The following is a 25412-nucleotide window of genomic DNA, read 5'->3' on the forward strand; positions in this document are numbered from 1 at the left end:
AAAATTCCTAGAAAAAAACATAGAACACTCTTTGAAATAAATAATAGCAATATTTTTTTGGGATCTGTCTCCTAAAACAAAGGAAATAAAAGCAAAAATAAACAAATGGGACCTAATTAAATTTAAAAGCTTCTGTACAGCAAAGGAAACCATAAAACAAAATGAGGGACTTCCCTGGTGGTCCAGTGATTAAGACTCTGCACTCCCAATGCAGGGGGCCCAGGTTCGATCCCTAGTCAGGGAACTAGATCCCACATGCTGCAACTAAAAGTTCACATGCCGCAACTAAAAGATCCCGCATGTGGCAACAAACACCCGGCACAACCAAGTAAATAAATAAATAAATACTTAACCTGATTAAAAAATGGGCAGGAGAACTGCATAGACATTTTTCCAAAAGGAAATACAGATGGCCAACAGGCACATTAAAAGATGCTCAAGATACCTAATCATCAGGGAAATGCAAATCAAAACCACAATGACATATCACCTCACACCTGTCAGAATGGCATTCATCAAAAAGACCACAAATAACAAAGGTTGGTGAGGATGTGGAGAAAAGGGGACCCTTGTACACTGTTGGTGGGAATGTAAATCGGTGCAGCTACTATGGAAAACAGTATGGAGGTTTCTCAAAAAAACTAAAAATAGAACCACCACATAACCCAGCAATTCCACTCCTGAGTATATACCCGAAAAAAACCACACTAATTCAAAAAGATACATGCACCCCAATATTTACAGCAGCATTATTTATAATTGCCAAGATATGGAAGCATCCTAAATGCCCATCAACAGACGAATGGATAAAGATGTACTATACACACACACACAATGGGATATTACTTAGCCATAAAAAAGAATGAAATTTTGCCATCTGCAGCAACATAGATGGACTTGGAGGGCATTATGCTAAGTGAAATTAAGTCAGACAGAGAAAGACAAATACTGTATGATAGCACTTATTTGTGGAATCTAAAAAATACAACAGACTGGTGAATATAACAAAAAAGAAGCAGACTCACAGAACAAACTAGTGGTTACCAGTGGGGAGAGGAAGGAGGGAGGGGCAACATAGGGGTAGGGGAGTAAGAGGTACAAACTATTATATATAAAATAAGCTACAAAGATATACTGTACAACACAGGGAATATAGCCAATATTTTATAACAACTATAAATGGAGTATAACCTTTAAAAATTGTGAATCACTATATTGTACACCTGTAACTTATATAATATTACTGTACATCAATTATACTTCTTTTTTTTTTTTTTGCTGTGCCATGCGGCTTGCAGGATCTTAGTTCCCTGACCAGGGATTAAACCCGCTCCCTTGGCAGTGAAAGCATGGAGTCCTAACCATTGGACCTCCAGGGAATTCTCCCATTTTAACCAGCTTAAAATGTAGAATTTGGTGCTTTTTAGTGCCTTCACAATGTTGTGCATCCATCACCACTATCTAGGTTCCAGCACTTTTTCATGACCCCAAACAGAAACCCTGTACCCATTAAGCAGTCACTTCCTATTCCCCACACCACCCCAGCCCCAGCCCCTGACAACCACTTCCTGTCCCTATGGCTTTGTCTGTTCTGGACACCTCACACAAATGGAATCACACGCTATGTGGCCTTTTGTGTCTGCCTTCTTTCCGTTGGCATGTTTTCAAGGTTCATCCGTGTTGTAGCATGTGCCAGTACTTCATTCCTTTTCATGGCTGAATAATATTCCACTGAATGAATATATGGATTTTGTTTATCCATTCATGGTCGATTTTTCTGACAAAGGTGCCAAGGAAATTAAATAAGGGAAAGGAATGTCTTTCAACAAATGGTGCTATAACAGCTGAATATCCCAAATCTAAAAAATGAACCTCAATCCTTATCTCACTTAATACACAAATAGAGATCATAGACCTAAATGTAAATCTAAGACTCTCCCACAGGAGAAACACAGGAGAAAAATCTTTGTGACTTTGGGGTAGGCAGAGATTTCTTGGACAGGACACAAAAAGTACTAAATATGAAAGAAAACAACTGATAAGCTGGAATTCATCAAAATTAAAACTTCTGCTCTTCAAAAGACACCATTAAGAAAATGAAAAGGCAGCCACAGACAGAAAATATTCACAATACATCTGACAAAGGAACTGAATCCAGAATATATAAACAACTCAACAGGAAAAGAGCCCCCACTTTTTTCTTTTAATGGACAAAAGATCCAAACAGACTCTTTACAAAAGAAATAAATGAATGGCTAATAAGCACATGGAAAGATACAGGGAAATGCAAATTAAAATGTCAAGGAGATATACAGGCACTGGAATGGCTGAAAAGACCTATGTGATGAGAAGAATGGCCCTCAAAGATGCCCCCTCCTAATCCCCCAGAACTTGTGAATATGACACCTGACGTGGCCAAGGGGCCTCTGCAGATGCAATTAAACTTAAGGACCCAGAAATGGGGAGATTCTCCTGGATAATCTGGCAGCCCCATTAATCACAAGGTCCTTAAAGTTGGAGACCCTCCTGGGCTGTGGTCAGAGGGACGTGTGACTGTTGGAGAGGGCCAGACACGAACGCAACTGGCTTCGAGGATGGAGGAAGGGACCACGAGCCAAAGAGTGTGGGGGTCTCGGGCTTTCCTGGTGGCGCAGTGGTTAAGAACCCGCCTGCCAGTGCAGGGGACACGGGTTCGAGCCCTGGTCCGGGAAGATCCCACATGCCGCAGAGCAGCTAAGCCCGTGCGCCACAACTACTGAGCCCACGCTCTAGAGCCCGCGAGCCACAACTACTGAAGCCCGCGCACCTAGAGCCCGAGCTCCACAACAAGAGAAGCCACCGCAATGAGAAACCCCCGCACCGCAACGAAGAGTAGCCCCCGCTTGCCGCAACTAGAGCAAGCCCATGCACAACAATGAAGACCCAACACAGCCAAAAATAAAACAGAAAGAAAGAAAGAAGTAATTTAAAAATAAATAAATAAAGAATGTGGGGGCCTCTAGAAGCTGGAAAAGGCATGGAAATGGATTCACCCCTAGCGCCTCCAGGAAGGAAGGCTCTGCGAACACCTTGATTTTAGCCCATGTTGGACTTCAAACCTACAAAACTGTAAGATGAGAAATCTGAATTGCTTTAAGCCACCAAGCTCGTGGTGATCTTACAGCAGCCACAGGAAATGCAGATGAGCAACAGGACCAGTTTGGGTGAGGATGGGGGGCCAGCAGGACCCCTCACCCTGTGGACTGCAAGGGCAAATGGCATGATCATTTTGGAGGCCTGTCTGGGTGGTTTCTAAGAAGGTTACGTGCCTATTCTGTGGCCCAGCAAGGCCAGCCTGAGCCTGTGCCCAGGAGAACCGAGCACCTAGGTCCACAGAGACATGCACCTTCCCAAAACCACCCTCGGCAGGCAGCCGCTAACAACCCCTCGAGCGAGACCCTCCTTAGAGGAGTCTCTGGGACCCGCTGCTGCAGCAGCAGAGCCAAGCCCACCTGGCTCTCCCAGGTCCCCGTCCGGGAGCTGCCGCTTCTGCCCAACACGCAGCCAGAGCTTCCTACCGACCGGCCCCGACTTTCTCATCTGAGGTGTCTCCTGGCCAGACCTCCTTCCAGAGATGTCAGACGTGCTTTGCCATCTGAAGACTCTCCGTGCCTGCCCCCCATCTCCAATAAACCTCATACTTGTAACTCTGTCTTGGCATCTATAGAAAACCCAAATGTTCATCAACAAGTGAATGGATAAATAAACTGTGGTATGTTCTGATAATGGGGCACTACGGAGCAATAAAAATGAATAAGCTACTGATACACATAACGTGGATGAATCTCAAAAAGACAAGTGAAAACCAGACACAAAAGGACATATACTGTGAGATTCTATATTAGGTTCTGAAACAAATAAAACTAACTAGTCTACGGTGAAAGAACTGCTAACAGGGAATTCCCTGGCAGCCCCAGTGGTTAGGACTCTGTGCTCACTGCTGAGGGCCCGGGTTCGATCGCTGGTCGGGGAACTAAGATTCCACAAGCTGTACAGTGTGGCCAAAAAAAAAAAGAACTGCTAACAGTGGTTGCCCCTCTTGGGAGTGAGAACTGGGAACTGGAAAGCAGCACTAGGTGACTTTTTGGGTCTTCGCTGGGAAACAGTGACACAGGCCCGTCGCATCTATCAGAACTCATCACTCCATGCACGTTAAGACCTGTCCATTTTATTATGGGTAAATTATACCTCAATAAAGTTAATTTTTTAAAACACCAACACGAAATATATACACAAAAATGCCAACCACCACCATTCTCCTCGCCTCCACCTTGCTCTATTTTTCTTTTCTCCATAGCACTCATCTTCTAACAAACCATGTTATTGAGTTTCTTGTTCATTCTATCTCCTCCTGCTGGAATATCATCGCTACAAGTCTAGAGGTCTTTGTCTGCATGGCTCCCTGACACCCAAGCACCTAGAACAGGGCCTGGGTCCTAGCAGGAACCTGATACATACTTGCTGAATGAATGAAACAACATCATCCTTTTCTTTCCTGACGAATTTCCCAGTCTATACTTCATTAGAGTCTCGTAACCGTGTGAGGAAGATGTTTTGCCTTCCCCTAGAAATACGTAAGTGGGAACATTACTCGCTCAGGATCAGAATGACTGAGTAGAGAGTTGGGCTAGAACATATGGTCTTCTGACTTCCAGGGACTGAGCCCAATTTAACTGAATAAATCTTCATGTTTGCTCCTTGCAGGGACAGGAGAGCATCACGTAAATGCATATGGTCCATAGAGGACACACGCAGACACATACACTGTTCAAGAGAATGTGGCCAGCACTGAGAGACGTGCCCTGAGAGAAGGGAGAGGCCAATCTAAGGTGCAGGTAAGGTTTCCTGAGTGAAATGGTGCCCAAGCTGAGTCCCAAAGGATTTATTTTTTAATTAAGCAAAGAAAAGTAGAAGGGGATTTGCAGCAAAGGAACCAACGTTAGCAAAGGCATCAAAGCAGTGTGGCAAGGGAATTTGGAAAGACTAGCCCGTATGACATGAGGCATATGCAGGAGATGTGGCAGCAACAGGAGATGCGGCTGCAGAGGGACAGATCTGTGCAGTCACTGTGTGCCAGCTATAGGAGCCAAGGTGACAGGACCAACGTAGGTTTACAAGCGCTCCCATCTCAGCCCCCGCTGACTGCCACACAAGAGGAACATGGGAGGGAAGTCAGGCCTGGGCCACGGCAGAGGGCCCTGCACTCACCTAAATAGAACCGCAGAAAGGGTGTTGGCGTCATGTTCTTAAACATCATGATCTGCACCCAGGGGTTCTTGTACTGGATCTGAGGTATGTTGAAAAACACGAATTTCCTGCAAAACAGAAGAAATTAAACCCATGAGAGTTTTTAACCTAAAATTGTATGCACCTGTGTATTCTTCTAAAGAGAAAGTCCAGAACTTTCATCAGGTTCTAAGAGGACCCTGCCCCCCCTTCTCCGAAAAGGTGGAGGTAGGAAAAGCAGGTCTCAGGAATCCACTAACGTGTTGTCTGAATGTGGGTGTTGGGACTCTTGGTTTGTCATTTTAGGAAAAAGAAATCTATATCCCTACCTCACGTTGCATATTAACCTAAAACTCACCAAAACAGAAGTATAAATATAAAAATGGGGGCTTCCCTGGTGGCGCAGTGGTTGAGAATCTGCCTGCTAATGCAGAGGACACGGGTTCAAGCCCTGGTCTGGGAAGATCCCACATGCCGTGGAGCAACTGGGCCCATGAGCCACAACTACTGAGCCAGCGCGTCTGGAGCCTGTGCTCCGCAACAAGAGAGGCTGCGACAGTGAGAGGCCCGCGCACCGCGATGAAGAGTGGCCCCCGCTTGCCACAACTAGAGAAAGCCCTCGCACAGAAACTAAGACCCAACACAGCCAAAAATAAATAAATATTTAAAAAAATAAAATAAAATAAAAATGAAACCATGAAATGTCCTCGGTCTTGATTGGTGTGACAGCTGCACAGTGCACTCATATGAGAAGCTGTGTATCTACAGGTGAGCACTTTATGTAAATTATACCACAATTTAAAAATAAATGAAACCATGAAAACAAACATGGGGAATACTTTTACAATCTAGGAGTGGAGAAACCTCTAAACTCAGAAGGTTTAAAACACAGATAAATTTGATTACATTAAAACCTTTGCAAGGGACTTCCCTGGTGGCGCAGTGGTTAAGATTCTGTCTGCCACTGCAGAGGACACGGGTTCGAGCCCTGCTCTGGGAAGATCCCACATGCCGCGGAGCAACTAAGCCTGCGAGCCACAACTACTGAGCCCGCGTGCCACAGCTACTGAAGCCCACGCACCTAGAGCCTGTGCACCGCAACAAGAGAAGCCACCGCAATAAGAAGCCACGCACCACAACGAAGAGTAGCCCCCGCTCACCACAACTAGAGAAAGCCCACGCACAGCAACGAAGACCCAACACAGCCATAAATAAATAAATAAAATATCTGCAAGGCAAACTTTACCAAAAACAAAATCAACATTTGCCAAACTAGAAGAAAAACGTTTGCAAAACACAAAACAAAAGGTTAATTCCCTTGATATAGAGTTCTGCACATTATTAACACCATTTATAATCCAACACTAGAGGCAAAGGCCACAGACGGGCAGAAACCCACATAGCCTATCAAAGGAAGGATCCTCAGTATCTTCCCAACAAAGTCATAAATTAAAATGGTCCTTTTTTACCTCTTAGATTGCTAAAATAAATAAATAAATAGTTTTAAGTTATAGTAAAGTGAGAAAACGTTTCCTTAAGTATATTAATTGGTTTAACCTCCTTGGAGGTCAGTTTGGAACTAGCAAAGATCTTGACTCAATGTTTTCACCTCTGCCTTTAGGTATTTTCACACTTGAATGCAAAGATATGTGTGAGGTTTACTGCAGCATTATTTGTTACAGCAAAGGAACAGAAACAACTTAAATGCCAGGCTGATTATATAAACTATGACACAACTGTATGCCTGGATTCCTCTCCACCTGCTCTCCATCCAGAGTAGCTAACAGATATGGGCTAGGAAGTGGGCTTTCCTGCCCTCTGGCTTTGTGTTGGCTTCCGCCCACATGGAGCACTGGCAAAAGAATGGAAGGAGGAGGAGAGTTAAGGTATTTATCTCCCTGGCTCGACCCCAGGCTCAATCCCGGCTCCAGAGGCTCCTGTCAGGCAGCCCTCTTCCTCTCCAGGTCCCAACAAACATTCTCCTCCTCACTTCTGCAGCCTAGACCCGGGCTCTTGCACTGTTCCTTGTGGTTTCTTTTCCCATCCTTGCCACACCATTGCAATTAGTCTCTTGATTAAAGCCTCCCCAATGACCCGAATTTAAATGCATTCTCCGCTTCCTGCTGCCACCCTGCTCCCCACACCAGACGATGGAAAGGTGCGAGTGGTACACGGGTAGAAGCGTGGTTGCCTGGCTTCACCACTTCCCAGCTGTGTATGACCCAGAGCAAGTTACTGCTGTGTGCCTCAGTGTTTATGCCAACATGATGGCAATGCAGGACAACCAGTCCAGATAGGAGCTTGTAGTTTATTCTCAAGAAGAAAAAGATAGGATCAACAGAAGGCCTGATTGTGTGACATTTGCTTGGGGAAACGTCCATAATTGGGGCAGAATCTGCAGTTAAAACAAAAGCAATGACAATAACCCCAGGGAAAACAAAAAACTGCAAAAACAAAAAGGAAAAATAAAGTGTTTGACTCAACTGTGTACAGTCTTTACAAAATCATAATAATTTAACAGTGAATACTGATTTATCCAAAATTCTTAAATGACTATATTGGGAGGATGGGGGGGTCGAGTAGTATGCATCTGCTGGGGTAGGGAATGGCAATGCTTCTGGAAGAGCTAAATCCTTGCCTTCCACAGTGGCAAGTCAATAGATAAAGCCTAAAGCTAAGAAAGTAAGGAGGAGCTCTCTAAATATAGTATTTAACTATATGGGAGTAAAACTCCAATCAAATGGTTAGAGTTGAAAGTTGTTGCCTCTGGAGGATACAATGGAGAAAAGACAGCCTCTTCAATAAGTGGTGCTGGGAAAACTGGACAGCTACATGTAAAAGAATGAAATTAGGGCTTCCCAGGTGGCGCAGTGGTTAAGAATCCGCCTGCCAAGGCAGGGTACACGGGTTCGAGCCCTGACCCAGGAAGATTCCCGCATGCCGCGGAGCAACTAAGCCCGTGCGCCACAACTACTGAGCCCGCACTCTAGAGCTCACGTACCACAACTACTGAAGCCCGCGTGCCTAGAGCCCATGCTCCATAATAAGAGAAGCCACTGCAACGAGAAGCCCGTGCACCGCAACGGAGAGTAGCCCCCGCTCACCACAACCAGAGAAAGCCCACATGCGGCAACGAAGACCCAACGCAGCCAAAAATTTAAAAATTAAAAATATATAAATAAATTTATATATAAAAAAAAGAATGAAATTAGAACACTCCCTAACACCATACACAAAAATAAACTCCAAATGGATTAAAGACCTAAATGTAAGACTAGGCACTGTAAGACTCTTAGAGGAAAACATAGGAAGAACACTCTTGGACATAAAACACAGCAAGATCTTTTTTGACCCACCTCCTAGAGTAATAGAAATAAAAACAAAAATAAACAAATGGCACCTAATGAAACTTAAAAGCTTTTGCACAGCAAAGGAAACCATAAACAAGACGAAAAGACAGCCCTCAGAATGGGAGAAAATATTTGCAAACGAATCAACGGACAAAGGATTAATCTCCAAAACAGACAAACAGCTCATGCAGCTCAATATCAAAAAAACAACCCAATCAAAGAATGGGCAGAAGACCTAAGTAGACACTTCTCCAAAGAAGACATACAGATGGCCAAGAGGCACATGAAAAGATGCTCAACATCACTAATTATTAAAGAAATGCAAATCAAAACTACAATGAGGGGGCTTCCAGGGCGGCACAGTGGTTAAGAATCCGCCTGCCAATGCAGGGGACATGGGTTTGAGCCCGGGTAGATCCCACATGCCGCAGAGCAACTAAGCCCATGCGCCACAACTACTGAGCCTGCACTCTAGAGCCCGCTCACCACAACTACTGAGCCTGCAGGCCACAACTACTGAAGCCCGCGCGCCTAGAGCCTGTGCTCCACAACAAGAGAAGCCACCGCAGTGAGAAGCCCACGCACCACAACGAAGAGTAGCCCCCGCTCCCCAGGATTAGAGAAAGCCTGCGCGCAGCAACGAAGACCCAACGAAGCCAAAGATAAATAAATAAATATATAAATTTAAAAAAAACTACAATGAGGTATCACCTCCCACGGGTTAGAATGGGCATCATCAGAAAATCTACACACAATAAATGCTGATGTGGAGAAAAGGGAACCCTCTTGCACTGTTGGTGAGAATGTAAATTGATACAGCCACTATGGAGAACAGTACGGAGATTCCTTAAAAAACTAAAACTAGAATTACCATATGACCCAGTAATCCCACTACTGGGCATATACCAAAAGAAAACCATAATTCAAAAAGACACGTGCAGGGCTTCACAACTAGAGAAAACTCGCGTACAGCAATGAAGACCCAACGCAGCCAAATATTAATTAATTTTTTTTAAAAAAAGGGCCAGAAAAGTAAACTGTCCTGGGTCACATGACCAGTAAGTCAAAGAATCAGGACCGTGAGCATTGGGCTCCATCATTATCAAATTCACCTGGATCCTGAGGCGCAAGGCTGGACACAGAACTCAATACATTCCAGCAGCTGTTACTTCTCCCATTGCATCTTAAGGGCAAGAACACCTGGCAGAGGTGAGGAGGAACTTAGCTCTCAGACTCTGAATAAGGCAGCTCCCCACACACCCAGCAAATACCCTAAGACTCGCTAGCCCGGTGCTGTACTGGCCACTGGCACTTGGAGTGGAGGGCCAGGTGAAGTGCTGAGGGCACATGAACAAGCAAAGAAAGGCCAGTGGGGCTACAAAGGGCAATTCTGACAGGCTCAAACCCAAAGGGCACCGGTGGGACAGCCAAGCCCTTATCACTAGGAACAATGAAACACAGAATAGCTGTTTGGCTCCTATTTACCCAGAGAGTATTAAAATTCTTGAGCATGCGACTATGTGCAGGCCTATTTTGATTGGCTGACCATTTAAAAACCAGAGATTTACATAAAAATCTGAATTTCTGGCTCCTTGACAAGTCAGAAATTCTCCATGGAGCCCAAATAGCTAAGATGTAGCCAAGCAGTGAATGGCCCCGTGAAACAGGGCACGTTTTCAGTTTACTGCAGGCCCATCCAGACTGTCTCCCTCCTGTTTGTACCCGCCTGGCCTCTGCCCTGTGACGCCTGGTACAGACGGATGGATGGATGGATGCAAGGCTGGTTATGCAGGAGTATCTGGGTGCCCATTCAGCCCTATGACTGAGTCTTCTAGGAAGCCCTCATCCCAGCTGACCCCACGCAAGTAGGTCCAAGTTCTTGCGTTGACCTGTGGAAAGCAAACGGCTAGGGGGTAGCTGCTAGCTCTCCTGAACAGCCCTGCACTGAAGGCCCCGCCATGGGGGGACCACCCTCCACAGGGAGTTGCTCTCCAGTCTCACTCCGATCCATCCCACACACCCAATCCCAAAGTTTCTGAAAGACAGGACTTGAATTCCCAGCAACAGCACGGGGCCCAGCATCAGCAGGCACTCAGTAAATTTATACCTAACACCTGAAAAGCCCAAAGCACTGCTGCTGCCTCAAAGTTCAGTTCAAACCTTTCACTTGCAAGTTCCATTCAATGAGTCCCGACTCTGCTGCGGGCTGAAAAGCATTGAGGAGTTGGGGCGGGGGCCGCTGCGCAGCTCACAGACAGTCCCTTCACTCTAAGGGTGATGAGTCCTCTTCGAGAACGAAGCCCCCTTTCAGAACCACCCCCTCAACAGCTGACTATGGTACCCTGGACAAGCCAGTTCCTTAACCTCCTGCGTTCTTTCATCCCTGGAGTGAAGAGAACAGTGGGGTTTCTGTAAAAATCAAACGAGCTAGTGCACGAGGAGCATTCAGAAACGCGCTGCACGCACGAGGACTCAACAAATGCCAGCAGCTGTTACCCCTCCCACTGCACCCCCACATCCGCCCTGGGGCATAGGTATCACCCCGGTCGCAACACTGAGGAAAAGCAACTCTCCCAAAGCCAGCAGATGGAAGAGCCCGGACCCCAGCGGGTCGGTCGCCACGGGCTGGGCTCCACCAGGACCGCGCGCCGCCCGCGGGGCACGGGTGGCTGAGGAGGCTTCGGCCTCCCCGTCAGCGCGGCCCCCACCCGGCGCGACGCGGCCCTGAGGTCCTCTTCTGCTGTGGAACCCGGGGCAGCTGCCCGTCCATGCAGTGGGGGCCCCGGCGCCAGCGCAGCGCCAGGTCTCAACGACTCGCAAGTTATTGGTGGGACCCGGCGGCTCGGACTGACCTGGCGCCTTCGCCCAGCTCCCCGTGCGTGTTGTAGTTCACCGTCATGACCTTCACCGAGTCCTTGAATACTACGCCCCCCTGGCCCAGGTACTGCAGGGTGCGGCGTATCGGGAAGCGGCCCTTCATGGACATGGCGGCTGCGGCGGAGGGGCCGGACCGCCGGCCGCGAGCCCAGCAGCGCAGAGAGACAAGCTAAGCTGACGCCGCCCGGGCGGCCCTCTAGCCGCTTCTCCTCCGCGCCGGTTTCCACTTCCCGCGCAGACTCACAGGAGACGCCTCCCGGCGGGCAGCGCACAGGCCGCGGAGCAGCCTGGGACTTGTAGTACTGGCTGGCAGAGTTTTCCTTAGGCGGGGGCGGTGGGAGCCGGCACGTACGCCTAAGCGTTAAAGCTCCTATTGGAACGTTAAGGTTTTCACGATTTGTGAATCAAGTCTTTCTCCCCTCCGCCAAGGGAAAATATTTTATATAGGCTCAAACTCAATCATTCAGACAACAAACTTACAGTAGGAAATAATTCAGGAGAGCTGAGTTTGAACACCAAGTCGGCCAGTAACTTTCTGTTCAACCTCAAATATGTCAGTTTTGCTCTCTCAACTTCTCCAGTTTTAAAGTGAAGGGTTAGAACTGCGCAATTTCTAACATTGGCTTAAAAAAAAACAAAACCAAAATTAAAAACCTGACTTGCAAAAGGAAAAAAAAAAAAGATTTTGGGATCTACTCCTTTCTAGTTTAGCCACTTGAGAGCTCTGGACCTCAATTTCTTGAAAAGCAAAAGGTGGATGAGATGCATTTCCTATTGATCTGAGAACGTTCTCCTTCACTTTTGAAGGATAATTTTGCCAGATACAGAATTCTAGGTTGGGGGTTGGGAGGAATCTTTCAACACTTTATTTCACTCCACTCTCCTTTTGCATGGTTTCTGATGAGTAGTCAGCTCTCTTTTTTCCACTATAGGTTAAGATGGTTTTTTCTTCTGGTTTCTTTCAAGATTTTCTCTTTGTCTTTGGTTTACAGAGGTTCAGTAAGATATACCTAGGTGTATATTTTTGGTATTTATCCTGCTTGGTGTTCTCTGAGCTTCCTGGATCTGTGGTGTAGTGACTGTCATTAATTTTGGAAAGTTCTTGACCATTATTACTTCAAATATTTTTCTTTATTCTCTCATTTTTTTTCTCCTTCTGGTATTCCAATTATGCATGTTTTACCTCTTCTGAAATTGTCCCATAGTTCTTGGATGTTCTATTCGGTGTTTTTGTTGTTTTTCATTCTTTTTTCCCTCTGCTTTGCAGTAGGGAAGTTTCTATTGACCTATCTCCAGACTCACTGATTCTTTCCTTGGCTGTGTCAACTGATGAGCTCATCAGAGGCACTGTTTGTTAGTCTCTTTTATTTCTAGCATTTCCTTTCAATCTTTCTTAGAGTTTCCTTATCTCTGCTGACATTACCCATCTGTTCTTGCATATTATTTACTTTTACCACTAGACTCTTTAACGTATTAATCATTTAAGTTTCCTATCTGATAACACCAACATCTGTGTAATACCTGAATCTGGTTCTGATATGTGCTTTGTCTTATCAGACTGTGGGGTTTTCCCTTACCTTTTTTAGCACACTTAAAATTTTTTGTTGAAAGTGAGACATTATCGGCTGTATTAGGTAATAGGAACTGAGGTAAATAAGCCTCTACTACGAGGGGTTATGTTATTCTGGCTAGAAGTAGAGCTGTGTTTGTTTGCTGTAGCTGTAGGCCCCAGAGGCTTCAAATTCCTCTAGTGTCTGTTTTTGTCTCTCTTGACTTCGGGCTTCCCTAGAGTCTGTGTTTTGTACCTCTTTTAGCTGTAATGCATCCTTATACTGGAGTCCTGTTGGTGTGGTAGTAAGGTGTGGCGGCAGGGAAGCATTCTGTAATTTTATGGTGAAATTTCAGTATTTTAGTGGGCCTGTGTCCTTGGGCTGTGAACTTCCTATTTCTTAATCCCCCTCTGTGATACAGAATAAGAAATATGTTTGGTCTTTGTTCCCAGCTCCCGGCCAGAGCTCCTAAAACTCTTGTAATTTCCTTAATGATAAGAGTGATAGGAGCTTCTTTTGTCATATCTAATTTTTGTCCCTGTTCCTGAAATAGCTCTGGAAAGATGAAGGTGAAAGGAGTGGCTTTTGTTATTCATAACAAGCCCCTTTGAACCTCTGACCTCCAGGAAGGTAACAGGGGCTAAGGGTTGAGTTAATCGCTAATGGCCAAAAGATTCAATCAATCACGCCTATGTAATAAAGCCTTCATTATAAAAACCCTAATTTAGGAAGTTGGAGAGCTTCCAAGTTGGTGAACACACCATGGTGCTGGAGAGTGATGTGCCCAGAGGGGGGGCATGGGAGCTCCACACCCCTTCCTATACCTTGCCCTATGCATCTCTTCCGTCTGGCTGTTCCAAAGTTGTCTTCTTTTACAATAAACCAATCATCTAGTAAGTGAACTGTTTCCCTGAGTTCTGTGAGCCATTATAGCAAATTATCGAAACCAAGGAGATGTAGAAACCCCTGATTCATAAAAGGTCAGAAGTACCGGAGGCTCGCACTTGTGATTGGCATCTGAAGTGGAGGGGCAGTCTTGGTGGACTGAGCCCTTAACGTGTGGGATCTGATGGTAACTCCAGGTAGACAGTGTGAGAATTAAATTGAATTGTCGGACACCCAGCTGGTGCTGGAGAATTGGTCAGTGTGGAAAACCGCCCCCGTATTTAGTGTCAGAAGAGTGTGTGAGTAGAATGTATAGAAAAACATGAGTTTTCAATTTTACCCTCCCCACACTTGGATGAGACAGGAAGGCTATTGCGGACTGGTGTGAAATGCCCTTCCCCAGGTGGGGTTAGACTCTGGTAAACCTCCCAGCCCCCCAACAGGCCTTTGTTATGGAGAATGCTCTGAGTTTATTTTACAAAGGTAACTCTTCCCCCTTTCCCTGCCAAAGCAATTAGCTATGAAAACCAGGTGGGGTTCCTGGACGTAAAACCCGTAAAACCCGTGAGAGTGTGGGGTGTCCTTAGGCTGACCCCCAGGGGTTTCTCCCTCCCATGCTAGTCCACACTCAGCCTCCAGCAATTCAGCAAGTATTCCTAGCAGCTCTGGATCCCGTGGCTTCTGCTTCAGGTAAGCAGATCTTGGCTGCGACTCTGCATTCACCCCTCCACATTTCTAGGTGGCAGTAGGCCCTGCAAACTCAGTTCTCTGATGGATCCAAAGTCATTGGCTTTCAGTTTGCCCAGCTTTTCCTTGTGGTAAGGACAGGAGTGACAACTGCCAAACTCTTTGTATGCCTGAGCTGAAGCCAGAAGTCCTTTCTGAAGTATTTTTTAAAACCATGCTAGGCTACTGAAGAGTTTTAGTCAGAAGAGCTTTTGACCTTAAAGTTCAGAGGAGGTGCTTCCTATGGATGAAATATCCTACCCCATGTGAGAAACCTGAATGTCCATACACGAAGCAGGCCAGGGCAGCTTGGGTTTTGGAGGCAGACAGACCTGGGCTGGAATCCCAGCGGTGTAAGCCTGAGCAGGCTTAACCTCACCACACTCATTTTTTCATCCGTAAACTGGAGCTGTTGGGAGGATTAAATGAGGTATGCATACATAATACTTGGCATTCTGTCTGACTCACAGTGAGCACTAAATATTACCTCCTCCTGGTTTAGTCCTGGGAGGTCTCAAAGGTCCAAGGGATGGCAATATCAGAGATCCACTCAGCAGCTTCCAATCTCTTTCCCCGTTACCCACTTCCGCTACCTTTGGGCCACAAACCTTGCTTGAGCACTCCCACTGTACCTGACCCACGTGGAACCCTCCTTGCTACTTAGGGCAAGTGAGTCAGGCAGACTGGGCTTTAAATCCTCCTTCCACCACTGACTGCCTTTGTGACCCCAGCCAGGCTAATCTCTCTCAACCAGTTTCTTCATCTGTCAGCTGAACACCTGATTAACCACCTCAAAGGGCTTTGCACGACACCTGTCTAAGACAGGTCATTTAATCAACACTGCAGGAATAACTAAAGATAAGGACAGAACTTGAACCCATACTTATCCCCTGTTAAGAGCCCAGTGACCTTGATTTTGTCCGGAGGCCTTAACCACACAGGTAACACAGGAGCTGGGCTGTCTTCTGATACTCAGAAGTTATTAAGAAAGGAGGGGAGAGATGTTATCTGGTAATTCTCACTCGCAATATGTGTGCACATACCCACACACACCCCCAACCACTAACATGTTATTTTATTTTTTCTAAAAGGGTTCCAATACAAGGCCTCAGAGTAGTGCATGCAAATCAATGACCTTCAAACTGTCTGTCACTGTCAGATGACCAGCACAATCTACTACCACAGTGTGTGACCTGGTAAAGAGACCAGCTTCTCACCCTGAGTCCCATCATCTATGCCAACGTCCAGCCTACCACGTGGCTCTTGAATGACTCAGGTACATTTTAGTATCTGAACAGAAAAGACACATTGAGCAGCAAGCATAATGAGTAAGTGTCCTTAGTGTATTAGACAAGGGAAAATACAGACAAGGCATAAAAGGGAAAAGCCAGCTTCATTTGGTGCCTAAATCCCCAAAGTCTCTTGCATACATGATCTGTTTCTAGGGACATCTGCCAACGCCGTATCAAGGACTTGCCCATTTTCCGATGAGATGGAGCTGTTTGCGATGAAGGACTGCAGGACGGGGGAACTATTCACACGAGGTAAAAACCTGAAGTTGTGGCTGCAATTCATAGGCCATCTTTTCCCTGACGTTAACCCATCCCTGTAAATCCAACTTTGTGCCCATGTGAATTCCAAGGGATAGAGAATTCTAACTTCGGTCATGTCTGTGATTATAGGAGAATATAGCCATGGAAGAATTAAATGGAAAAATACAGCCGTGGAAGAATTCAATCACATCAGAGGGTTTTAGTTTGATTTAGTATATTCAGTTAAAAATTTTTTTTTCTTTTTTTTCGTTTAAAAACATGTTTCTTATATTAGTGGCTCTCAATGCTCTTAGTTACTTATAGATTGCCACCTGCAATTGATTTCAGGGAAAGGGTATGTTTGGTAAACTAGTCTTAATTGAAACCACCAGCTAACTAAAAGAGATATATTCTCATTAGAAAAGTAATCATGAGGGAGAGCAGCATTTAGCTTTTGGAACTACCTGCTTTTCGGCGCAGGGAACTTCCTTCTCTTCAGTCAAAGAGAAAAGACAGACTGAGCAGGGAGGAGCATGCAGCCATCCATAAATCCCTCCAGAGTAACAGCATGAAGGGTAATGACCTTGAGGAAGAAAAAACGCCTGTACCGGGCAACATTTTATATGCCTGACGGCCAACTTCCCAAAACCATGACATCAGCAAGGTTGGTAACTGGCTGACCTCAAACCCACTCACATTCCTTTGTGAAGAGAACCCAAACTCGAGGGGTCCTCCACACACCCTCCACCCACCCACTCCCCATTCCCACGCCCCCGTACAGGACCTCCTCATTCAGCCCAAAGATCCAGCAGGTGCTAAAGAAATGTGAATAGTGTCAATACAAAAACAGATTACCTTTACACCACAATGTTTTTCAGACCTTCCCAAGATTGAGAGGTCTTCTCAGAATGTAACAAAGTGAATTTCAACTCTCACACCATTAACCATTGAGAGTATGACCCAGAGTTAGTTAAGGGGTATAAAGTGACTAGTGGTCAGTTATTGTTCAGTAGTTAACAAGCATAATTGCAGGAACTCTACCCAGAGCTGAGCACACTTGGGTATCACGATGGCAGATGTCAGTTAAGGGTTATGTTCCTGTAAACCTAAGCACCAGAGCTAAATTAACAATTTCCCTTTTTGCCCTTAATTGGTGAAGAGTTCAAGTACTGCAATTCTACCAAAATGATCCTGGGTTGTGCCTCTTTCAAACATTTCAGTTTCTTTTTTTTTTTTTTTCCCAGCCATGCGGCGCACTGTGCAGGATCTTAGTTCCCTGATCAGGGATTGAACCCGTGCCTTCAGCCATGAAAGCGCCGAGTCCTAACCACTGAACCATCAGGGAATTCCCCATTTCAGTTTCTTAATACTAAACATTGGTAAAAAAATATCTCACCAGTGCCCACGGTCAGCACAAGATGAACCAAAAGGGAAGAAGGCTCATCAACTAGCCTTGGAAGTTATTTTAATTGACCTTCTGACTCAGGGGAGCTTTAACTCTTCTGACAATGTTCCACAAGAGCTTCCTGGTCACCAATTCCTAAACTATGAAAAAGTCTGAAAAAGCCCAGCTCAGAGTTATTTTGCCAAAGCTCTTGAGGAAGCTTTCTCTGGGGACAGACAATTATCCCAGCAGTCATTCAGTTCCACAGAGCCACACTTGGATAGAGACTCTTCTCCCAAATTACACCACCTCCATCAACCAAAAAGTTATCCAGTCCTGTTTTGTAAAAAGCTCATGATCAGACTCACAGTGATACCCCCGCACTGGGAGTTTAACTTCCTGAAAGAGACAAACAAGAAGTCAAAGAGGGAAATAGACCCTGGTGAAACCTCACCCCCATTACCCACTCTTAAGAAGAGGTGCTGGGCTTTCCTGGATCTAAACTATTGCCTTCATAGCAAGACCTCCCCCTTCCATTGCACAGGCAGAATGTGCCCAGTAGGGCAGTGGAAGTCCCAGGTAAAAGGAACATAATACCCTAATGGGGACAGACTTCCTCCAGAGCCGAGTAAAATTTACAGGACTCTATCTTGTCTGTCTTGGCTAAAGGAAGGGCCCTATATAAGGCTGCCCTATAATACTGCATAATGACCAAACACTAGGCAGGAGCAAATGGATGCAAGAGGTACACAGTAGCCATTTCTGCCCAGGGCCCAACAGAACTGCGCTTAGTTATATCTCGGCAGTGAAGTTTTAAATTCCCTTCTAAAGGGAAAACCCAATTATAAAAAAAAAAAAAAAAAACAGGAAAAACAGCAAATGCATGCTGATTCTTCCTGTTCTAGTTCCCATTTTATTATTCAACTATCATGGAAAAAGTTCCAAGTGCACAGCACAAAACAGCAGATTCCTCCCCCCCTAACCTGCGTGCAGCTTAAATCTCACCCTTCCTCCTTCTCCATCAACCCCACCAGCCCTCTCTCCTGCTCCCCTGGCTCCTGCCAGGCCCCAGAGGCGCCCTGCCCACCACAGTCAGTCGGCGCCCCCCTTCTGTTTGGCCAGGGTGTGCTTCAGCTCCCTCAGGTTCTCCGTCAGCACCTCCACCTCGTCCAGGCGGCCACACTGCTTGGCATCGAAGATGTACGCCTTGATGTTGTCGATCTGCTGGAGGAGGAGCTCCTCCTCTATGGGCTCCTCGCCCTCCTGCCCGCTCTCACTGTCCACCTCGAAGGGGTTAGTACAGGGCGCCTCCTCGAAGGGGTTGCCAGGAACAGGAGGGCCTGAGGATCTCTGATGGGGATGCCCATCTTCCTCGTCAAAGGGACTGGGGGCTGGGCTGTCTGGGCTAGTGAAGGGATTCCCTGCCACTGCCTCCTCTTCCTCCTCTTCCTCAAAAGGATTGTACTCCTTGAGGACACAGGCTGGAGGGCCGAGGGAAGGCTCTGCAGCAGGAGGGCTGGCCGTGCCCTCTGCTGCAGGGCTGGAGAGGTCTTCCTCATCAAAGGGATTTAGGGAGGGCACCTCATTGTGCTGCGACGTGGTGCTCTGGGGGAAGAATTCCTGGTCAAGGGCTGGGGGCCCAGACCACACTCTGATGGGCTCGAGAGCCGAGCTGGGTGAAGGGGTCTTGGGTGCTGCACTGCTCTGAGCTGGGGAACAGCCCAGATCCAGGGCATGAGCAAGGTGGTTGCGGGGCTCTCTGCCTGGCTCCAGCTGAAAAGGCCTGATTTCTCGGAAGTCCAGGGACCGAGTCCGCGTGTGCAGAGATGCCGCCTGGAACTGCTCCCGTTCTCGTTCCCGCTCCCGTTCCCTCAGCATCTGCAGCTGTTCCCGCTGCAGGTCCTCCTCCTCGGCCTGCCTCCGGGACAGCTCAATGGCCTTCTCTGTCTGCTGCTGGTCATACTCGTCCTGCAGCTGGCGCAGGTTCTCCTGCAGCGTACGCACTTCATCCATCCGGCCCGCGGCCTTAGCCTGCCTGATAAAGGATGTGATGTTGTGGATCTGTTGGAGGAGTGGGTCCGAGTCTTCGATCTGCCCCTGACCTCCTGAGAGCGGAAGCCAGCCCTCAGCCTTTCTCAACGGGGCAGGGCCCCCGCGAAGGGACACCACCTCCCCGTTGGTCGCATGAGACACCAGGTCACTGCGCCTTTCCTCAAGCCTTCGCTGGGATTCCAGGGCAGCCTGGGGAGACACCAAAGCCAAAGAGAAGAAACACGGTCACCAGGCCAACAGCCACACAGCCAGCCACCCTCTGCGGTCCCGCTATCCCTGTGTCAGTGAGACTCCAATTCTCCACCTCAGGACTACGATATCCAACTGCTAAAATCAAATCAGGCTTTTTTATCAGAAGGGAAGGAGTGACAAACCCTGATTTTCAAAATTAAAATAACAAATAACAGTAAGTTAAGGGATAAGCTTTTTCTCAACCTTAGATTCACTGGCCATGCACTTGTCTTAAATCTCTGAGGTCTATTACCACTCATCTACACTAGAACCTCACACAATCTTAAATACACATATTATTCTGTTTAATATTGCATATTCCAAAGTGTTCTACAAAGAACTCCCTGGTGTCTGGGTCCTCTGCAGCCTGTACCAGGGGGAGGATTGCCAGTCTCTATGGTATTCTGGACAGAAGAAAATCAGTAGAACCTCTGAAAGAAAAATAGGACCTGGAGAGAAAAATAATTACTCTGACCTCTGAAGATGAGAGAGGCCAGAAACAGAACAGAAGGAGAACACAAACTAAAGAGAATGAGAGGTTCTGACTTAACGACAACCTCACAGGACCTCCTGGGAGCCTGAGGAGGCCTCTGAGCTCAAGGGAGCTGCAGGGAAGAAGCCAGATGCCAGCATCCCTGAGCTTCACTCACCCGTCTCTCCAGGATCTTCTTCCTCTCCACTTCCTGCTTCCTTTTCTTTTTCAGTTCCTCAAACTGTTCTTTGGTTGGCAGTGACATCAAACCAAGCAACTTTTCCTGTAGGGGGTCACAGGCAATTTTACACTTAAACCCTTTTAGGAAAAAAGTGAACCTGAAGCCCTCTAGTGAGAGCCCACTTAAGCTAAGCCACCCCACTCTCGGACAGTCATGTTAATGAGCAGAGCAGGGAAGGACCTAACACTGAAATCAGACCAGAGCCAACTTTCAAATGGGCCAGTCTTTTCCTGATGAAACGATCAACACCAGACATCCCAGTTATTTGCCCTCTCAGTGGGGCCTTTTCCTGCCCTCCCTGTCTACATCCGTAAGCCTCCATCCGAGCCCCAACCCCACGCTCTTTACGTTTCTCCACAGCACTCTCCACCCTCTTAAGCTATATTTTTTAGTTGTTTCTTATCTATTCTCCTCTCTAGAATACAAGCTTTATGAGAACACGAATGTCTGTCTTTACTCATGGCAGGATACCCAGCACCTAGAACACTGCCTGGGACTCAGCAGGCACTCATCAAACGACTGTGGAATACAGCCACTAATCGAAAGCAGGAAGGGCCTCATTCTCTGCATGATGATGTTGGGAAACTAACCCAATAGGACGCTTAGATCTCTGTCAGGAGCCCCACAGGGGATTGGCTGTGACTCTCACAAGGGCTTTCTGACGTAGAAACAACTTAGATCCAACCACCTAGGTCTAGTGTGCCCTTGAATAATCACCTGTTTCCTCCAAACCAATGGCCCAGGAAGAGTCCCGTAGGAGCTTATCCCAAGGAGGAAATGCTATGTGCAAGTATGTCCATCAGGCAATCCTCAACAGCAAAAAATGGGAATCTATCAAATGCCCAGTGAATGGGGAATAGTTAAAGGATGGTGTACACAGAGCACTATTCTGTAGTCATTCAAACAAGAGCTGTTTGAGGACTGCATAAAAAAGTTCTTATGGGGGGCTTCCCTGGTGGTGCAGTGGTTGAGAATCTGCCTGCCAATGCAGGGGACACGGGTTCGAGCCCTGGTCTGGGAAGATCCCACATGCCGCGGAGCAACTAGGCCCGTGAGCCACAACTACTGAGCCTGCGCGTCTGGAGCCTGTGCTCCGCAACAAGAGAGGCCGCGACAGGGAGAGGCCCGCGCACCGCGATGAAGAGTGGCCCCCGCTCGCCGCAACTAGAGAAAGCCCTCGCACAGAAACGAAGACCCAACACAGCCAAAAATAAAAAAAAAAAAAAAAAAAAAAAAGTTCTTATGGGACTTCCCTGGCACTCCAGTCGTTAAGACTCAGTGTTTCCACTGCAGAGGGCATGGGTTCGATCCCTGGTCGGGGAACTAGAAATCTTGCATGCCGTGTGGTGCCGCCAAAAAAAAAAGTGCTTATGATATAAAATTCAGCAATAAGAAGGCCTAAACTTGCAAATATGCTACTTATATAACTATAAGTTACTATAAGTAGCATATATAACTACTTTATATAACCACTGCAAATGGAATAAAAAAGAAAATACATCAGAATGAGGCAGGATGGTGTTAAGGACATAGGACTAAAAGGAATATTTACTTTTCTTTGACATCCAGATTTTTCTCTAGATGTGGCTGACACATTTATAATCTTAAAAAGTAATAAATGTACAAACAGAAAATAAACAAGCCATTGGCCCAGTCTGTCTTCAGAGTGGTAGAAGAGCAGGGGAGGCGAGTGTGGTGTTTCTGCCACCCCAGGATGGCTTTACCTGCACAAAAAGCGTAGCTGAATATCTGATCATCCTCTGCAGCCGTAAAGTGTTTGGATGTGGCGGAGGGTCCTGCTTCAAGTCTAAGGTTAAGATCTTCTTACTGAATTGGAACAAACACATCACTGTAACAGGCACTGCCAGCCTCAGAAACATGGGTGAAAAGTCCCAAGTCACCAGGCTTGCATGCCAGCAACATGTGTAGAGAAATGGGTTAGAGACTCCACTGAAATGTCCTTGCAGGCAAGGCCCATTTCTTACCCTTTGGCTGTACCCAAGGCCCCAAACAAGCATAGGGTGAACGACAAACACTCAGCCATCGAGGCGCTGACCACTGGTGCAGGGCCAGCGTCGTGGGGGAGTGACCAGCACAGCAGAAGGGCCCTGTGCTTGGTTTCATATTCTGCTATCACTGTCTTACAATCCTTAATTTTGAACAAGGGACCTGAATTTTCATTTTGCAACAGACCCTAAAACCATGTAGCTAGTCCTGCACGTACGGATGGACAAGGGTTCCGCATCTCTGTTCTGAGTCACAGTACTTCCTATGCTGCAAAGGGCTGATGTAACCCCAACAGCCAATCCACATTTAAAAAGCAGCGACTGGGACTCCCCTGGTGGTCCAGTGGTTAAGACTCGGCGCTTTCACTGCCATGGGCCTGGGTTCGATCCCTGGTCGGGGAACTAAGATCCCACAAGCTGCACAGCGCGGCCAAAAAAAACAAGGCAGCAGCCAACTTGAAGAAAAGAATCTGGGTTTCCATCTGGGCTCCAGCACTTCTTCTAGCTGTGGTGCATTCTCTCACCTATAAAATGGGGATGTTAATCTCTACCACACAGGGTAACTGTGGTATGATAAAGGAGCTACTCTGTGTGGAAGTAGTCAGTGACTGGCACACAGCTGGTGTCAATCAGCTCCTATTCCTTTAATAATAATGAACAGTAGAAATCCTTAACCGAAAGTTACTGAGATGCACTGAGCGCCAGAGCTGGCAACTCCCTCAGCCTCCTCCTCACACACTCCCACTATCACTAGGACTGGGTAAGCTCATGTCTGCTGGCCGCCCACCACTCATTAACACAGCACCTCCTCCACTCAAGGCAGCACGTAAGACATCACCTAACAGACCTTACCTTAAAGCGTCTATTAGCTCATACACTTTCTGCACTTCCACTCTAAGGTCATTGGCATGTTCCAGACTGTAGGTTGTCTCTCCAGCACTAGGGAGAAATCACAGAGATGTTTGATCTAAGTGTCATCGCACTGAATGGACAGTGTGGTGTGAAAGGACTCACAGAGGGGTAGACAGTTAATTCTCTCCAAATGGCATTTCAGACTCTTGTATATATTGCAGTGCTCATTCCTTTTCAAAATATAAGTGCTAATCAACTAGAAACTGCTTTTAATTTGCAGACACCATAGGGACACACTAGTGCCGAGGTCTTTGAGGACCAGCTCCTAAGCTCATTGCCAAAATAAATGTGACTGAATCTACTTCAGCCTACTTTCCCTGAACAATTTCAGTGCATCTAGTAAGACGGATGAAGTGGTTTACTAAATGAGTTGGTTAGACCACATAAGAGGAGAAGGAACTTTCTTTTCTCACTCAAAGACTACCCACGGAGCGGAGGAATGATAGGAAAGCTGACCAAGGAATCCAAGCCATGGCCCGCATGGCACTGTGTCAGTTGCCCCATGCTCCTTGTTCTCACGCACAATTGCTCCCTGTGTGAGAAAAACACCTGGACTCCAACTCAAGAAAGGAGGTGAGAGGGAGTAACTCTGCCCAGGATGAAGGAGGGGACATCAGGGAAGGCCAGAGGTGGCTTAACCCCAGTCTCAGAGGAACAGCAACAGTTATCATGTGGTCTTAGAATTGTTCCTTTATGAGTCTGCCATTCCCACCAGACTGCTGAACTCCAAGTGCAGTGATTATGGCTTTTCATTTTTATACCCCTAGTAACTAGCACATGGGACAAGCTTAAACAATGTTTACTGTGAAGAGAAACATTTCAAATGATCTCCAAGCTATTAATCCAGCCTCAGCAATGGCCACTCAACTCCCTTCCTGAGGCAGCAGCTATTTAAGTTAAATAAGCAGAAAGAACTGCTGTGTTTACCTGTTTTCCATCTATAAGGCAGCCCTAGCTGGAAAAATCTTGGTGTGTGCTGTAATCTGCAGATTCAGTAAAGTCGTTTCATCATCTCTAACTGCACAGTTTGCAAAAAGAACATCAGATCAGAACTAAGAAGACTTGCACTTTGTCTTGATAACGCCAAGTCATGTGGAAAATAACAGGGTTGGCCCAAATCTGAAATCACTGCCCTGGTCTCAGTCACATCAACCAACTGTATTCTCCTCGGAGCACCTATCATGCCTGGCATTATTATCATGTGCGTTACTTGTTCACTTGGTTACGGTCTGCACTCCCATGATAATGAAGCCGTCTTCACAGTCCATTGCTGCAGCCCCAGCACCCAGAACAGCACTTGGCACATAACTCGTGCTTGATAAATACCCACTGAGTGAATGAGTGACAGACTGAAAGGCACTTATGTAAAGCACTGCAGAACTGGTCTTTGGAGGTGTAAGAGGTAGACACCTGGAAGCATGCTCAGCAATGGCAGCTCCCCCCGGCTACGGAGGCCCATACAGTCTCTGTTGCAACTATTCAACTCTGCTGCTGTAGTGCAAAATCAGCTACAGTAATCAAACAAACGGGCATGGCTGTGTCCCAATAACATTTTATTTATAAAAAACAAGTGGCAATAATAAGTGTGGGCAAGAATGTGGAGAAATTGAAGGTCTCATACACTGCTGATGGGAATGTAAAATGGTGCAGTCATTTTGGAAAACTGTCTGGAAATTCCTCAAAAAGTTAAACACACAGTTACCATATGACCCAAGAACTCCACTCCTAGGTATATACCCAAGAGAAATAAAAATATATGTCCACAAAACACCTATACATGAATATTCATAGAAGCATTATTCCCAATAGCCAAAAGTGGAAAAACCCAAATGTTCACCATGGGACTAATGGATAAACAAAATGTGGTCTACCCACACAGTGCCTTCATACAAAAGGAATGATGCACTGAACCATGCTAAAACAGGGATG

General features: G+C 46.5%; 2 protein-coding genes across 18 annotated transcripts in view; both read right to left on the bottom strand.

Annotated features, from left to right (window-relative positions):
• Nucleotides 1–11741, bottom strand: part of MRPS25 (mitochondrial ribosomal protein S25) — a 455776-nt gene extending 444035 nt beyond the window's left edge. For 7 of the 15 annotated variants that reach the window (XR_014232363.1, XM_082345742.1, XM_082345741.1 and 4 more), the window contains exons 1-2: nt 11468–11740; nt 5248–5354 (exon numbers count right to left, since the gene is read on the bottom strand). Coding sequence is in view for 14 of the 15 variants with exons in the window: in XM_082345742.1 (XP_082201868.1) it covers nt 5248–5354; nt 11468–11601 (241 nt within the window). In the remaining variant the exon portion in view is untranslated. Of the gene's footprint in view, nt 1–5247; nt 5355–11467 lie in introns of all 15 variants that reach the window. The other 8 variants (XM_082345746.1, XM_082345745.1, XM_082345748.1 and 5 more) reach the window with 2 other exon arrangements.
• Nucleotides 11742–15975: 4234 nt separating this feature from the next.
• Nucleotides 15976–25412, bottom strand: part of RBSN (rabenosyn, RAB effector) — a 28843-nt gene continuing 19406 nt past the window's right edge. For all 3 annotated transcript variants that reach the window (XM_082345708.1, XM_082345707.1, XM_082345709.1), the window contains 4 exons: nt 23424–23510; nt 22290–22392; nt 20503–20607; nt 15976–19810 (listed from right to left, as the gene is read on the bottom strand). In XM_082345708.1, the coding sequence (XP_082201834.1) occupies nt 18662–19810; nt 20503–20607; nt 22290–22392; nt 23424–23510 (1444 nt within the window). In that variant the 3' untranslated portion in view covers nt 15976–18661. The remainder of the gene's footprint in view (nt 19811–20502; nt 20608–22289; nt 22393–23423; nt 23511–25412) is intronic.

This window comes from Balaenoptera borealis (assembly GCF_965194805.1).
Source record: "Balaenoptera borealis genome assembly, chromosome: 12".
Taxonomy (NCBI): Eukaryota; Metazoa; Chordata; class Mammalia; order Artiodactyla; family Balaenopteridae; genus Balaenoptera; species Balaenoptera borealis.